The following is a 16,120-nucleotide window of genomic DNA, read 5'->3' on the forward strand; positions in this document are numbered from 1 at the left end:
TAAAAAAAAATACATGTTTATTCAGAGAAAGTACGTTTTTGTGTCTGATTTCGTAACTTAATTAATAGTTAGCACTAATTAATTAACATATTTGAGGTCACCCCCAGGAACCATTAAGATTGACACTTAGTTCGTGAAAATCCGATCATTAGAACACAAGCAATTCAGGGTGATTCGGGTTTTTTTTTGCGGACTGTACATGTAAATTTATTTATTCCAGGTCAGCCATATGAAGTGAAGATAAGAAAAACGGGTTCCCAGTCCCTTGATAAGAGTGTCATTTTTAAGGTAAAAAGCTAATTATAACCTCAAAATAGAAAAATAGTATTCTTATTATGAGGGCTCCAAGAGTTTGAAAAATGCTGGTAGCACACAAAATTTTCCGGTAGCCCGTAAGAATATTTGCCCCTCCACGGTTTCTTTCTTTTTCTTTTCTTTTTTTTTTCAAATTTGAAACTTTATTGAAGACATTCATGAATAAAAATCAAATGCATATGTATGGAATACTTTTTACAACATAATAAAATATTTTAAAATTTTTAAAAGAAATATAAAAATAGTAAAATTGTGTAGAATGAATAATAAACCTCTATGTGTAGTTTTAAAGTATTTTACAATTAAATATATATGTGAGTATTAAATATATATAAGAGTTTGTATTTCTGTGCTATAGCAGGTTTCTTTAACAAATTTATTAATTGGGTCTCAACTTTGGCAAAACTTCTAATCCACAGAACTCAAAAAATTTTGAAGCAAAATTCTTAAACCACGATCTTTGCATAAGAATCACACGCTTGCTGCAGATAAAAACAAATGATTTTTTTTAAATAATATTTTCCCGAAATAAAATTTTCTGGAAATGAATTTAATGTTTTTTAACCACAGTTGAATTTTGAATTCCATATTTGAAAAATAACTTTTGACGTTCGATTTTTTGCAATTCCATTTTGAAATAACGTGATTTCTCGATGACCTTTACGTTCATGCATTTCTGCAGAGTTTTTAAAATTCAGATATTTTTAATATGTAACCGTTATGACTCAGAAATCTAGAATCACCCATGTGAATAATCACTTATCGTTTTTACGCCAATTTTATCATAAATTCATGTTGGTTTTTTAGCTTTAATTATTACAAATTTCTATATGGTGTTTTGAGATCTCTATATATTTAATTCAGTGTTATTTCGGCAGGTGAATTTCAACTAACGTTTATAAATAATAACTTTTTGTTCCCTCATTCAATTTCTGCCGATTTCGTCATGAATTTGCATGGTCTTTCCATCGCTCTTTCAGCGATAAAAGCCATGAATTTACACATTTTTAAAATCTCAATTTTTTAAAATCTTAAACCATTACAGCTCATGGATATTGAATCGCCTATCTGAGTTATTACCTCACTATTTTTGATGGCAATAGTTCGTTTCTACATCGTAATGCCTGTGGTTTTTTTTAAATCTTAACTCCGTAGTTATTACTTTGGATTTCGGTATGATTTTTTAAATTTCTGTTTTTTTTTAACACTATATTATTAGAAAACACAGAATCAGAAATTTGAGGAATGCAGCAGCGCAAAGGTAAGGAAAACATAATATTTTTTCTCTAATGATTATGGAACATGTGGGTGATAATTACAAAAAAATTGTTTAAGCTCATTTCTCGGAATGTTCTTTTTATTTTATTTTATAACCGTCGTTGAACAGCCAACCCAATTTTATGGGTTTACGACTACTTATGTTCAACTCCGTAGCCTTGTAATTTTGAACCCAATCCAGAAGACAAGGGAACTCCTGGATCGAGTATTGGGAGAAATTTGCCTTCGTGGAGAACTTTTTGATGGACCTAACCCGCATTTGCGTTACATGGAGTGGAAGACCACAAGAACCTCCCATGGTTAGCCTGATGGCAAGGGAACTCTAACCCATGATCCGTCTACCACTGAGGATCTTTCACATCAGCACTGTGGTCAATGCAAACCGGATGCGGAATTCTTATCGACTAGGATTCGAACCCGGTTCACTGGAAGGCAAACGCTCTATCCCCTGAGCCATCATGGCTCTTGGAACCTTTATTCAAATCTTAAAATTAAATAAATTATTTCAGATCGTAATTAAACAGCTAAAAATGTAGTTGTCACTCAAAATTTATTGGTTGCCAATGGCTACCAGTGGAATATATATCATGAGCCCAGGTTATTACATGAAATATTTGTGAAGAACAAAAGGACTGACTTAAAAATAATTAGTATATAAAGGAAGGCATTAATTAATATTGCATAATGATAGTCTTTTTTATTGGTCAAAATAAGAATACAAATTTATTTTAAATGATTGTTTTCTAATTAAAAATGCTTTAAAATATTAAATTGAACACAAAAAATGTGAATATCTTTTGCATTTGATAACAACTGTTTGGGAAAGAGCACATAACTGGCTAACTCGGTGGGTGAATTTCTGTCTCAAATTCAGTTTTGGTGAGGATATTTTGTTGTAGCTTATTAAAATCTTGCAGTGTGAGATTCAATAAATATATTTTAAGTTTTTTGTTTGTTTGCTTATAAACATTATTTTATTTAGAACAAATGAGATTTGAGTTAACAATATATATATAATTTTGAAAAAACTAGTATCATTATCAAAGATATGATATTAGTTTTATATCATATGCCAAAATTTTTTTTCTTAGAGTTTCAGTATAACTAACAGAGAAATTAGAATATTACACTTCTCTTAAATACAGAAATTAACTTTCAGATTAGATCTAAATAGATTTTCTTTACAACTTAGAAGCCAATCTGAACAGAGCAAATAAAAGTTGCATTTAATTTAAATTTAAAAATTCAATGAAAATCCCTAGGCATTTTTAAAATAGTCTTTATGAAAAATTTTATAATAGTTTTAATTTTGACAGTATTAATTTTTTACTTCGTCATTTTTCAGTCTATACTGATTTGGTCTTAGATTTTAAGGTTGCTATCAGAGCTATATCTAGATTCTACAACAGCTGGGCATTTGGGTATGAGTTCAATTTTTGTGTCCTCTTAATAGGATGTTAGACTGAAAAGCTTGTGCTCTTTGGGATAGTTATAAATTTTAGGTTTTGTAAAATATGAGTTATTGAATTTGTTTTTGTTGACTTCGAAGAAGATAGTAATTTTTGCAACATTTGCCAGTATTCTCCCTTAAATCAATTATCTGATCCTTGTAAAAAAATTGGCACGAAATGAGAAACAGACAAACTTACTACCTGATTTTTAAATTTTTTTATGCTGTTAAAAACAGTAATGTACAAATTAAAAACCATTATCACTCTTTAAGGTGTCTGAAAAATCTCTTTTTCTCTTTCTTAAAACTTTCTTCTTTGATATCTAGCAAATTAGCGCACTAACTTGTACAGACTTTTGTAAATACAATGTTTTAACTATATGTGATTAATATTTTTTTTTATAAATTTATTCTTCATTAAAATTGTGCAAATTTTTAAATAGTGATTCTGAAGGAAACAAAATACCCAAACTTGCAATTAATACTCTGTTTCTACAATAAAGGTCAGAAAAATATTAGAAAATATTTTTATTTGCCACTTATTTATGACAAATATTACATTAAATATAAATGTATATTTAAGTATCCATTACATGGAAAATTTCAGGATATCGTTATGCATAAAATAAGAAATGACATCAAAATACCTTGAGATGTGATTTATCATAGAATTTATTGATTTTTAATTATGGTTTGGTTTAGTGTATATGTTACCAGCATTCTATAGAATGTGTAGGCTTTGTTTATAATTCCGGACATTTTTAGGCAATGTATGAAATATGATAATTATTACATTCTTTTCTTAGACATTGTATATAATAAATACCTTTGCATTCTATAAAATGACAAATGCATTTAGGCAAAGTATTAGAAAAGGTTCCAACAAAGCTATTATATAAAAAATGAAAAATACAAATGTTATTTTGAAAAAAATAAGAGAGCCATTAAAAAAATTATTCAAAATACATAAAGAAAAATGAAAGTTGTACAAAACAAAATCTATGCCTTTCTTATTAAGGAAAGCAAAATTTTCGTATAAATGATAAGAAATTAAAACTAACCTACTTGTTGCAATGGCTCTGCAACGCCTTGCATAACCATTGTGTGATATTTTAAACAAATTCGAGATGCATTTCATACTTTCTATTATTTTTATTTGGCATTTTATGGAATGCCTAGGAAATGTGTTAAATATGAATTGTTGCATAATTTGTCGGCTAGTTTTAAACATATAGAATGCCGGGCTTCAATCTTCGTGGTAACACAGATATATATGTATACAGTGGTGGCCAAAAGTGTGGTCACTTTTTGAAAGTTTCGTGTTTTTCAACTTTGTGTGCTTGTAGAATATATTTATTTTAACTTAAATACAAATGTTTATGTATCAAATTGAAGGTAATTTAATGTAGAATTTAATAATAAATGCAGTATTACAATATCTGTATTACAAAAAAAGTTATGCAACTAATAGTAAGATCTATGTTAGATTTGCATTTTTTGAAAGTGATACTTACACAATCAATACTTAGGAGGGTAACCCTTATTTTTTAAGACAGCTTCACAGCGTCTTTTCATTGAGTGAACGAGTGGTTGGAGTTCATCTTTCGTAATCACATGGTACCAAGAATCAATTATAGCTTCACTTAGTTGTCGTTTATTGGATGGACGTTTTTTTCGTACAAGAATTTTCAAACGTCGCCACAAATTTTCAATTGGATTGAGATCAGGGCTGTTTCCTGGCCATGGTAATATATCTATGCCTTTATTTTGAAACCATGCTTTGCATACTTTTGCTGTGTGGCATGGAGCTGAATCCTGTTGAAAAATAAATGGTGCGTTGTTGGGGAAGAGATCCCTGATGGAAGGTATCAATTTTGGTTTCTGGACAGTTTCGAAGTATTTTTGGCATTCAGGATTCCAAATCAGGCCGAAAAAAATGCACAAGTGCTACTACCAATAGAAAAATTAAACGGCTATGCCTTCAAGATTGAAAAATTTCATCAGATGCCATTAGATGTGAAATGAATGCAAAGGGTATTGCAGTAAGTTCAAGAACAATAAGATGAAGGTTATCAGGATTTGGACTACAAGCTAGAATTCCAAGGAAAAAACCATATTTAAATCAAAAGCAGCGCAAAAAACGAGTTAAGTGGGCAAAAGAACACATTAAATGGTCAGAAAATCAATGGAAGCAGGTAATCTGGAGTGATGAGAGTAAAATATCGCTCTTTGGTAGTGATGGTAGAAAATACGTGAGACGTAGAGTAGGTGAAGCTCTTCATCCTGATTGCATTGAAGCAACTACAAAAAATCCAACAAATGTCATGATTTGGGCATGTATTTCTGCAGGTGGTGTGGGCCGAATTCAAGTGATTGATGGCATCCAGAATGCCAAAAAATACATCGAAACTGCCCTGAAACCAAAATTGATGCCTTCCATCAGCGACCTCTTCCCCAACAACGCACCATTTACTTTTCAACAGGATTCAGCTCCATGCCACACAGCAAAAGTATGCAAAGCATGGTTTCAAAATAAAGGCATAGATATATTACCATGGCCAGGAAACAGCCCTGATCTCAATCCAATTGAAAATTTGTGGCTATATTTGAAAATTCTTGTACAAAAAAAACGTCCATCCAATAAACGACAACTAAATGAAGCTATAATTGATTCTTGGTACCATGTGATTACGAAAGATGAACTCCAAACACTTGTTCACGCAATGAAAAGACGCTGTGAAGCTGTCTTAAAAAATAAGTGTTACCCTCCTAAGTATTGATAGTGTAAGTATCACTTTAAAAAAATGCAAATCTAAGATAGATCTTACTATTAATTGCATAACTTTTTTTGTAATACAGATATTGTAATACTGTATTTATTATTAAATTCTACATTAAATTACCTTCAATTTGATATATAAACGTTTGTATTTAAGTGAAAATTAATATATTCTACAAGCACACAAAGTTGAACAACATGAAACTTTCAAAAAGTGTCCACACTTTTGGCCACCACTGTATATAGAGAGATTTTATTCTGGAATTCATTTGTATAAGTATGTAATATGATATGAATTTGGTGTCCCTTTAACATTGGTCTAACACAGATGTCTCTTTTTACTTTAATCAAGCTTTGCCAAGGGTTGCTATTCAAGCATTTTGCCTTAAGTTTTGTTAAAAACTTTCACACTTAGGGTCTGTTACCTTTTGAAAGAGATTGCAGGAAGACTTATAAAATGTTAGTGATTTAAAGAAAACAGTTACTTTTTTACCGATTGAAGGCCATTTACATTGCCTCATTATCACAAGACATTTGATGTAATACCTTAGTGAAAAAAGAACTGAGCAAATATGTGATTGAGTTTTTTTTTTAGTTGATACTAGTATAGACTTTAAGCAAATATAGAGTTAAGAATGGAGGTGAATATGATGCACTATGCAGGGATGTGATTCTTCCGCGGATTCGCGGATTTCCGCTTTCTTTCAGATTTTTCCATTTTCCCCGCTAATTTCTGCGGAAATTTTTTTTTTGAACAAGTTAAAGTATTTTATGAGGAATTTAAATTGCCGCGGAGAGGAAGTATTGAAGTCCTCATTCCTCCCCCTGAAGTTTCTCTAAAAATCATATCCTTGGGATAATACTGGTGGACCTTTAATACAGAGATTTTTTTCGCTTTTGCCTCTCGAATTTCAGCCTTTTTTATCAAAAACTCCGATTTTCTAAAAGTTTCTTTCTTTCTTTTTTTTTTTGAAAATTCAGTCCTTGAAATAAAATAATTATATTTATTTACGATTTTCAAAGATAAGCAGAAAATTCAAACTACGTCCTAGATGCCAACCTTTCCGTATTTTTACTTATTTTCTCCGCCTTTACGCGCAGAAAATAAAATTTTCCTTGTTTTTATTCGTCCGCCGGATAGCTCGTATTTTCGCAATTCAGACGTCGTGACCCTGTTGTCTGGCGTGAAAGCAAACGAAAAAAAAATTTAAAAAAATAGAGGTAGATTTGCAGTGAAAATATTTATTTGCTTATTCAATTAATCTTGTAAATTTTTATTTGTTATGTCTAATCAAAAACAATTCAAACAAGCCTTTTAGAAATTCCAAGTTCCGATTCTGCAAATATCTCGATTCTTATTCACGCGATTTTAATATCAATCATCGATTTTGGTATTCACCTGATTTAAAAGTTGCGCATTGCGATTCTTATTTACGCTATTTAAACATCGTGCATTATGATTCTTATTTACGAGATTTAGAAATCCAATATCGCGTTTTGTATTTATGCATTTTTAAAATCGCGATTTTTATTATCAAACATCGATTTTCGTATTTACCTGATTTAAAAGTTGAGCGTTGCGATTCTTATTCAGATGATTTAAATATCGTACATTGGAATTCTTATTTACGAGATTTAAATACCCAATATTGCGATTTGTATTTACGCGCTTTCAAAACCCTATGTAACGATTCGTATTCACGGGAGCTTAAAATCCAATGTCGTGGTTTGTTTTTACGGTTGTAATATCAAACATTGATTATACGTGCTTTAAAAGTTAGACAATGTGATTTGTATTCGTGCAATCTAAAAATTATGCATTGCGATTCGTATTTACGTGATCTAAAAATTACGCATCATGATTTTTATTTTCGCATTTTTTAAAATTCGATATAGAGTTTCATATTCGCGTAATTTAAAAGACTCATATCAGGATTCATATTCTCTCAATTTAAAATCATGCATGTGATTCATATTCATATATTCATACAATTTTAAAATCAATCATCAGGATTTATAATCACATGGCTTACAAGTTTAAAAATCACACTTTTTTTGTTAAATTTCTGTATATATATATATATTCTTGGATTTCCTCTTTTTTGCTTTCTGACTACTCTCATCCCTGACTATGTCACAACCTTCTATTAGATTTCGAAAAAGTTAGGTTGAAGTTACACAAACTTAAAACATAGAACTTTTTCGCTATGCCCTTTAATAAATTCTATTAAATTTTGTTTATGAAGCAAACAAAAGGATGATTTTGTAATAAATAGTGGTGTTGGCAATCTGGAGTTATACTTTATTTTTTTTAATATTTTAAATGATTTAAAAAAAATTGGTAGCATTGAATACTCATGTAATAATCATCTAATTTTTGCTTTTAGAGCATCATTCGAGTTGGATTTCAAGAAAGGCGCTTACAGTATATGGAAAGGGAACAAATTAAAGAATGGCAGAGTCAAAGATATAGTGAAAGAATTCTTGAAATAGGCATGCTTATTTCTTTTTATCTATGAACTTTTGATTTGATGTATATATATAATTTTAATTAGAAACAATAATACTATTTTCTATAAGTTAGGAAAAGATCATTATTTTACAATCATAATCCTTGATTCACTATGATTACATGTTTTTTTCCAATATCAAATTATATAAATATGTAGTTTGTTAAAAAAAATTAAAAAGTAAACTTGCTTGATATGTTTTTGATTTGTGTTTTATTTGAAATATATTGCTAAAGATTTCAGCATAAAACAAAAGTATACTTGGAAACAAAATACCTTTATTCACCCTCAAAGTATCAGTCATGGGCAATTCCATATGTGACGGAATGACATTTTGACTTGCATGATGACAATTAATTGAAGTTTCTATGCATCTAATTTCAAATAAACATGNTTCATAACAATAATGCTGTTGGAATGAATGCTTCTGTTTAAGCCTTTTTTGGATTAATCAAAGCATGGAACAAAACTTGCACCTATTTTAATCTTTTTGAATAGTTTGTCATTGCTAATTTTTAATTAGAATTGATTCATATTGCCAGTCGCCACATTAGTTGAGCGTCAAACCAAACATGGTTCATGTAATTTCCTTTCCTTCCCCAAAATATTTGAATAATTGTAAATGTATTTTCTTCTTCTGGTATCTGTCCTGCTTTTGGGCTATTGAACCAGTTAGTAACTAAGCCTCGCATTTTTCTGTTGCTTCATTTTAATTTGCTGTGATTTTTCACTCGCATGCTATTTGACTGCTCCTAGTATACTAATCTGCTTGTTTCTTTAGATTTTTGCCTTGCATTTTAAACTTGCATTACTTTTAAGATAGCCATTCATTCTCCAAATTTTTTGAGGCATCTTCTATGATTCATTAAAATAACTCATTTTATCATTTAAAAAATACATTCTGACTTGAAAATAGAAAAAAGACTAAATTTTTAACCAAATGATTGATTCATACTGATGTTTAACAAAATGTAAACAAAACATTTACAAACATATAATTGATATCAAAAATCCCAGTCCAGCAAAATTTGAGTTATTAAATAGAGTTTGCAATGTAATGACTGATTTTCATATTGTTCAGTGAATTGAATTAAAATATGGCATCCATTTTCTCAGTCTGTAACGTCCGTCTATCTACAAGCTTAAAAAGCGTTGCTTGACTGATGCTACTTGTCAAAATTTAATGTTTGTTTTCATTGGGTTCTTTTCATACCTCTTCTGGTGCTCATGCAGTGGTTTGTCAGGAGGCAGAGCTGTTACCTTAAATATAAAATAAGAAATTAACATATATTTTTGTCTATATTGCCTGGTGTTCCACTCTCACCCTTTTCTTCCTTCCGCAAGCAAACCAGTAGTTGAGGATTAGTCACTTGTGCTTGAACCCTGCTGGCAGAGATCTGAATAAGCTTAGATGATCAACTGACATTCTACTCGACATATATCAACCGCTCCTACATATTTGAACTCAAAATACCCAGTCTGAGAAGCACCCATATTCACTGTCTGATAGCATTCTGAAAGAAAAGATTGAGAAACATTTGTAGTCTTATTTGTATTATAGGCATTCTTTGACAACTGTGCTACCACATGACAAATTAAGTTGTCAATAATTGTTTAACGAGCAATGTATGTATTCAATAAACTTTGTTTCAACTGAGATGCTCTGCTGTTATATGAATTTGTATTCTATGGACTTTGTGAAAGTCTGTTGCTATTGTTCTACGAAATTATGAATTTTTGCTTTGTCTGCTAACTATTGTTGAGGATCTGTACATAATATGCCATAATATTAATTAACCCTGTTTTTTATGTATTAAGTGTAAAATTAATAGGACTAATAGTTTGGAAGTTACGAAGGTTTTATGTACTAAAATTAATTAATTTTTTTGAATTTATACCTATTTAGGCATCTGACATTACTATATAGACAAGCATTGTTTCTTACATATTTTCATAATAAGTCCAATTTACAAAAATTATGTCATTCAATGGAACTAATAGTTTAAAAGCTATAAGGGTTTTAGCCCTTGACTGATATAAATTCAAAAAAATATATTTTTTAAACCTAAATCTCAGCATTTTTTAAAAAACTGTTAGTTTTATCAATTTGGTTTGATTTTATTGGACTAGCATAAAAAAGCACTTAAAAATTAGATGGCAATCATAGACCTGTAAAAATGCATCAGTCTCTCAGTGCAAAGGGAACTTTTTTTTCTTGAGTTAAATAATTGTACTTTTTATTCGTGAACCATTAATAACTTTTAAACTTTTAGTTCTATTTTCTTGGGACTGATTTTATTGAATTCAGATTAATCAAATACGTTAGAAATAATTCCTCATTTGTCTAGATAGGAATATTTTAGTTTCTGCCCTTGAATAAGAGCCATTTTGTACTTAAATCCATTAAAACAAAAACTTCGCTTTTTATTACTTTAAAACTTGTTTTTACTTATTTTCATCACAGACCAGACTAAATACCTCACATTTTAGCCAGTAGTGACGACTTATGGCATTAAATATTTATCCCTTTCTTTAGATTACAATGTAAAGGATTGGTGACTACGAAAATCAAAATTTTCGATTTCTGAAAAAATGGTACGTGATAGAATGTTTCTTATATTTTTCCTGAAATCAGCATCCAAAAATCTGTTCAAATCAGCTATTGGTTTCTAATCATTCTTCTTAATGCAAGCTTCTGTAATTGTTATGACTTTAGTAAGTCTTTTGTGCATTATTAGTTATTTGCACAGTGCACAAAAAAAACTAAACACCCTGAATAACTTTTGTTCTAATCGGATTTTCACATACTATAACTCAAACTTCATGGTTCATAAAAGTGACCTCAAAGATGCTAATTAATTTGTGCAAACTTATGAGCTTACTATGTCTTTTTGTGCATTATTAGTTATTCGCACAGTGCATAAAGAAACTAAACACTCTGAATAACTTTTGATCTAATGATCGGATTTTCGTGTACTATGACTCAAACTTAATGGTTCAAGAAAGTGACCTCAGAGATGCTAATATTTTAATTATTGTGTGACTTAATTCTGTAACTTAAATTAGTGTGCAGACAATATTTTAAGTTACAGAATCATACACAAAAACAAATTATCTCTGAATAAACATTAATAAAATATTGTCTGCCCAAATTAGTTAGCATATTTGAGGTCACCCCCATGAACCATTAAGTTTGAGTCCTAGTAGTGCATGAAAATCCAATCATTAGTTCAACATTAACCTGTGTTTTTTATCACTGTTCTTAAAGAAATAGTAGACACTTAGTATTTATGTTAAATGTGCAATTTATTCTATAGATATACCTCTTTCTTATGGGATTTTGGAAGCAACAAATAATCTAAATAATATAAATGAGTGTGAGTTTGTCTGGGACTCAAATTACGATGTGGGTGTCTTTATAAAGGTAATTAAAATATTGTTTAAATTTATTAATTATTATTATTATGTAAAATTTTGTTTAGAATTATTAGTTTAATTACATTCTTTTATTGCATTAAGTTGAACTGCATTAGTAGTGAGTTCACAGCAAGAAAACATGGAGGAGAGAAAGGTGTACCACTTCGAATTTTAATTGAAACTTATTCTGAAGGTGAAAAATTGCATTCTGCTTCTTGTCAAATCAAAGTCTTCAAGGTAAAAATTTTCTTTATTACTTTAATATTTTTTCATAATGTAGTAGAACCTAGGGTTTGAAATCTTGATTGCACGTTTGGGTAAAAACTACATGCTCCTGACATGTAAATAATCAATCATAAATGCCCTTAAATACTGATTAAGCACCTACCCAATTTTAATGTTAATTTCTAAGATATTAGATATGATGTGAAAAAATAACCAATGGAAAAAAAAGAAAAAATTTAATTGAAAATATTTTATCCTAATCTCAGTGCAAAACAAACTAGTTTGATCAACACTTTATAATAAAGTTTTGAAGTAGATTTTTAAAAGGCACAATTTTATTTAATATTTTGAAGCATTAAGCACACTTGCTGATACTAAATATACTTTTATTGATTGTATTATTTCTTTGTTAATAAAACTTTACACTTCTGATCTATACTTAAAATAAAAGTATTGATGTAAGTATGATAAATAAATTTTTTTTCATCAGATTAATTATAGTTACATTAATATATTTTTATCAATATGCAATTTAGAAAGTTCATTTTAGCGTGCAAAAATTTTGAGATATTTCCAATCGTTCTTTAGTAAAAAGCTGATTAATCTACTATTCAGTTAACAACCCCCACCCCTACTGACATGTGTTTCATCATTATTACTACCCATAAAGTGAAGGGGAATTGAATTTTTTAAAAGGTTATGTCAAACTCTTATTAAGAAGCTATTTTTCAATTTTATTGGAAATAAACTTTTTTAATCAAAACTAGAAAAAAATATGCCAAATATTTTTTAAAAAAAGGAGGGAAACTAATAACATAACCAACACAGATGCAGTAAACTTTGTTACTTAATGGGTTGTTTGATTTAAAAAACAGGAAGCTGATGTTACGATGAATCTGAAATTTGGCTGATGGAAAACAGCAATTAAAAATAAAACAATATAATAAAATAAGTGTATACTGATTTTTTTGGGATATTGTATCATTAGAAAAAACGAATATGACAGCAAAATTATAATTATTTGTAATACCATAATATCGAAAGTATTTTTTAAACTTTATGATAGTTACTAATTTTTAGTAATTTTATTTATAGTGTAATGTTTACGTGTTTAAATGATTGACTTGGAAAGGTTTCCCAATTATCTGACAATTTTGATTTTCCAACCTAACCCAGATTCTGAGGATGTTGGATAATCAGGGTTCTACTTTTACTCTTAATATTTATGAAATTTAAATTAATTTAGAAATTGTTAAATTTTGGTAAAATAAAACTTTACTATTTGCAACAGTTATAATGCTCTCTTCTATGTGTGTTGCATGAAAAAAAAATCTTGACACCATTCCTGCTGATCCTCGTGTAAAACAACCTTTTGAATCTGCAGACCAAAAGGACAGACAATTACAATTCATCTGTAATTATTATGATTTTGGTCTTATTGTTGAGTAATAAAAATTATGGGTTTTGGGAATTTTCCTAATAATTTGCTTAAAATAAGTTTTTTTCCCCCTTAACTACCAAGACTTATGTAATTATGTTGTCTGCTGCTAAGCAATGATTGTTTTAATATCTTAGCAATTTTAAAAACAATAAATAAAAAGTAAAACAATTTGATAGACTGGAGAAATTAAAAAAAAATTAATCTTTCCTCCTTCCAACAAGCTATTTTAGACTCTTCAATGGTAAAAGAGGCTGCTAGCAAGTTTTTCAAAAAAATGACTGGTTGTTTTATTTTTGTTTCCTTTTTCAAGTAAGGGTGTGATTTAATTGTATAATATGATTATTTTTTTTTATTTTTCACACAAATAAATGTTAAAAATAATTTTCAACTTACAGAAGATATGTATAGCCTATGTATTTCAGAGTTGTAGTTATTCAAATATGAAGGAAGTTATAAGTATGTGATGATTAAAAAAAATTTGAAGATCCCAGAATCAAGCTGTTGCTCTTAATTTACTAACCTTTTTTGAGTTGTGATACTTTTCTCACATTCGTTCATATCATATTCAGATTTAGAGGCCCTGTAGAATCAGCATTATTATCATCACCCAACCATATCCAAGCACCTAGCCCCATTTTTAAGGTTCTATCTTTTAAAGGCAATGATGGTAGATATGCTTTGTCATTTTGACCTTGGTCATACAACATGGACGGCGCCTGATCTGGTACCCCTCTCTCCAAACTTCCACACCACAACCAACAAGAGAACTTTCTGCAATAAAAAAATTCAGCATGCACCTTGCTATGTGTACATGCTAGTTGTTTTGCTCGCCTTGACGATCAAATTCACTTTCTCCAGCTCGGCGCCTGATCTGGTAGCCCTCTCTCCAAACTTCCACACCTCAACCAACAAGAGAACTTTCTGCAATAAAAAAATTCAGCATGCACCTTGCTATGTATACATGCTAGTTGTTTTGTTCACCTTGAGGATCAAATTCACTTTCTCCAGCTCGCCGACCAGCAGTGTAAGTGATGTCTTAACTAATTGTACCACCGGACCACTTCCAGAATCAACAGGAATAGTATCAGGAACCAATTTTTTTTCTTTTGCATTGCAGCACAATAAATTTATGTCAGAAAATTATCAAAAATTACTATCCTAATAATCTATTTTTATTATAAATTGTTATTTGTAATAGTTTCATAATAAAATGGTAATAAAGAATAAAATGGTAGTATCTTTAGGTTTAATTCAAACATCTGTTTCATGATTTTGAAATTAGATGTAAGTTAAACTTTAAGTTCTATTAGGTTAATATCATATTTTAATTAAAAATTGCATACTATTTTCAAATAAACAGATTTAAATAGACCTGAGCAGAAATAGAATAATAAGTTGGCATTACAATTAAATTTTGCCACATAACTTTTTTATCAAGAGGTGTAAAAATATTTTTTTTCTTTAAAACTGTTTTAATTAAAATGAGGTAAAAAATTAAAATCAGTTAAGTTTCAAACAAAGCAGGAAGCTAATAAGTGAAAGTTGTTTGGCGAAACAATTTGTTCTTATCTACCCTTTTAATTTGGTGATTTTATTTCTAATGAAAATACATAACTCTTTCAAAAGTATAATTAAATTGTTTAGGATTTAAGACTAAATTAAATCTTGAAGCAATTGTTTACTTTAGAGTTAAATATATAATTTAGGAGGTACAAATTAAAGTTGTATACTAATATTTGGTGTCTGAAAATCTAATTAGCTTATTGAATTTTTTTTTTCTTTGTGTAATGAATATTCTTGTTATTAATTTTCTAATAGATCTGAAAATCAAATTAGCTTATTAAAGTTTTTTTTTCATTCTGTAATTATTATTCTTGTTATAAATTTTCTTATAGATCAATTGAAATGACAACCTCTAAAACCAAAGCTATGATAAATATTTGTAACTAATAAATAATCGCCATTTAGTTATGTATTTTTTAGCATAATCACTTCAGTCCCATAGTATGATAGCTTTTCCACACTTAATTTTTAAAATATAAATAAAAACTTGTGGAAAGAAAACTTATATTATAAAGTTTTAAACAATTTTGAAATTCTTGACTAATGAATTCTTGTTGTTATTATCCGGCAAAGAATTTTTTTTTTTAACCTGCTTGGTATTTTATGTGTGTGTAAAACAAAATAAGATATTTTAACTTATTTTATTTGTGCTGAATTTCGACTTAAAAGGTAATTATTGAAAAATCATTAGAATAAGAAGCAATCCGAGTGCAAACAAAAAATAATACTTTAAATGCACCTTAGGAGTCATGGTCGAACAATTCTTTAATAAATTTAATATCACTTATCTTCCATTTGCGCTAGTTCTATCACTTAATATGATTTTTAATTTTTGCATTATTAATTTTCAATTGTTCGGTTTTTAACCTACAGGTTGAGACTAGCACTGGGCTATAAATCAATATATCGCGACATATCGATTTTCCGCCTTTATCGGCAGGCCGATACAGCGACTTTCGTTCCAGGCGATGCATGAGAAATCTGATGTAAGCCGTCGAGTAAAGAAGACGAACGATATACGATACACCGATATAACGCTATAGCGATACAAGACAAGAAAGGATCTCTTACGTTCCGATGCCAACTCGCGCTGGGGAAGACGATGTACGTATCGTTATAGTGAAACGGCCTTGATTGATGAG

At 29.4% G+C, this 16,120-nt stretch overlaps 1 protein-coding gene across 6 annotated transcripts in view; it reads left to right on the top strand.

Moving 5' to 3' along the window:
* LOC107452167 (transcription factor CP2-like protein 1) overlaps positions 1-16,120 on the top strand; it is a 106,085-nt gene that overhangs the window by 40,610 nt on the left and 49,355 nt on the right. For all 6 annotated transcript variants that reach the window (XR_011638152.1, XR_011638153.1, XM_021147816.3 and 3 more), the window contains exons 7-10: positions 221-288; positions 8,210-8,315; positions 11,650-11,756; positions 11,852-11,986. Coding sequence is in view for 4 of the 6 variants with exons in the window: in XM_021147816.3 (XP_021003475.2) it covers positions 221-288; positions 8,210-8,315; positions 11,650-11,756; positions 11,852-11,986 (416 nt within the window). In the remaining 2 variants the exon portion in view is untranslated. The remainder of the gene's footprint in view (positions 1-220; positions 289-8,209; positions 8,316-11,649; positions 11,757-11,851; positions 11,987-16,120) is intronic.

This window comes from Parasteatoda tepidariorum, chromosome X1 (assembly GCF_043381705.1).
Source record: "Parasteatoda tepidariorum isolate YZ-2023 chromosome X1, CAS_Ptep_4.0, whole genome shotgun sequence".
In the NCBI taxonomy this organism is placed as follows: domain Eukaryota; kingdom Metazoa; phylum Arthropoda; class Arachnida; order Araneae; family Theridiidae; genus Parasteatoda; species Parasteatoda tepidariorum.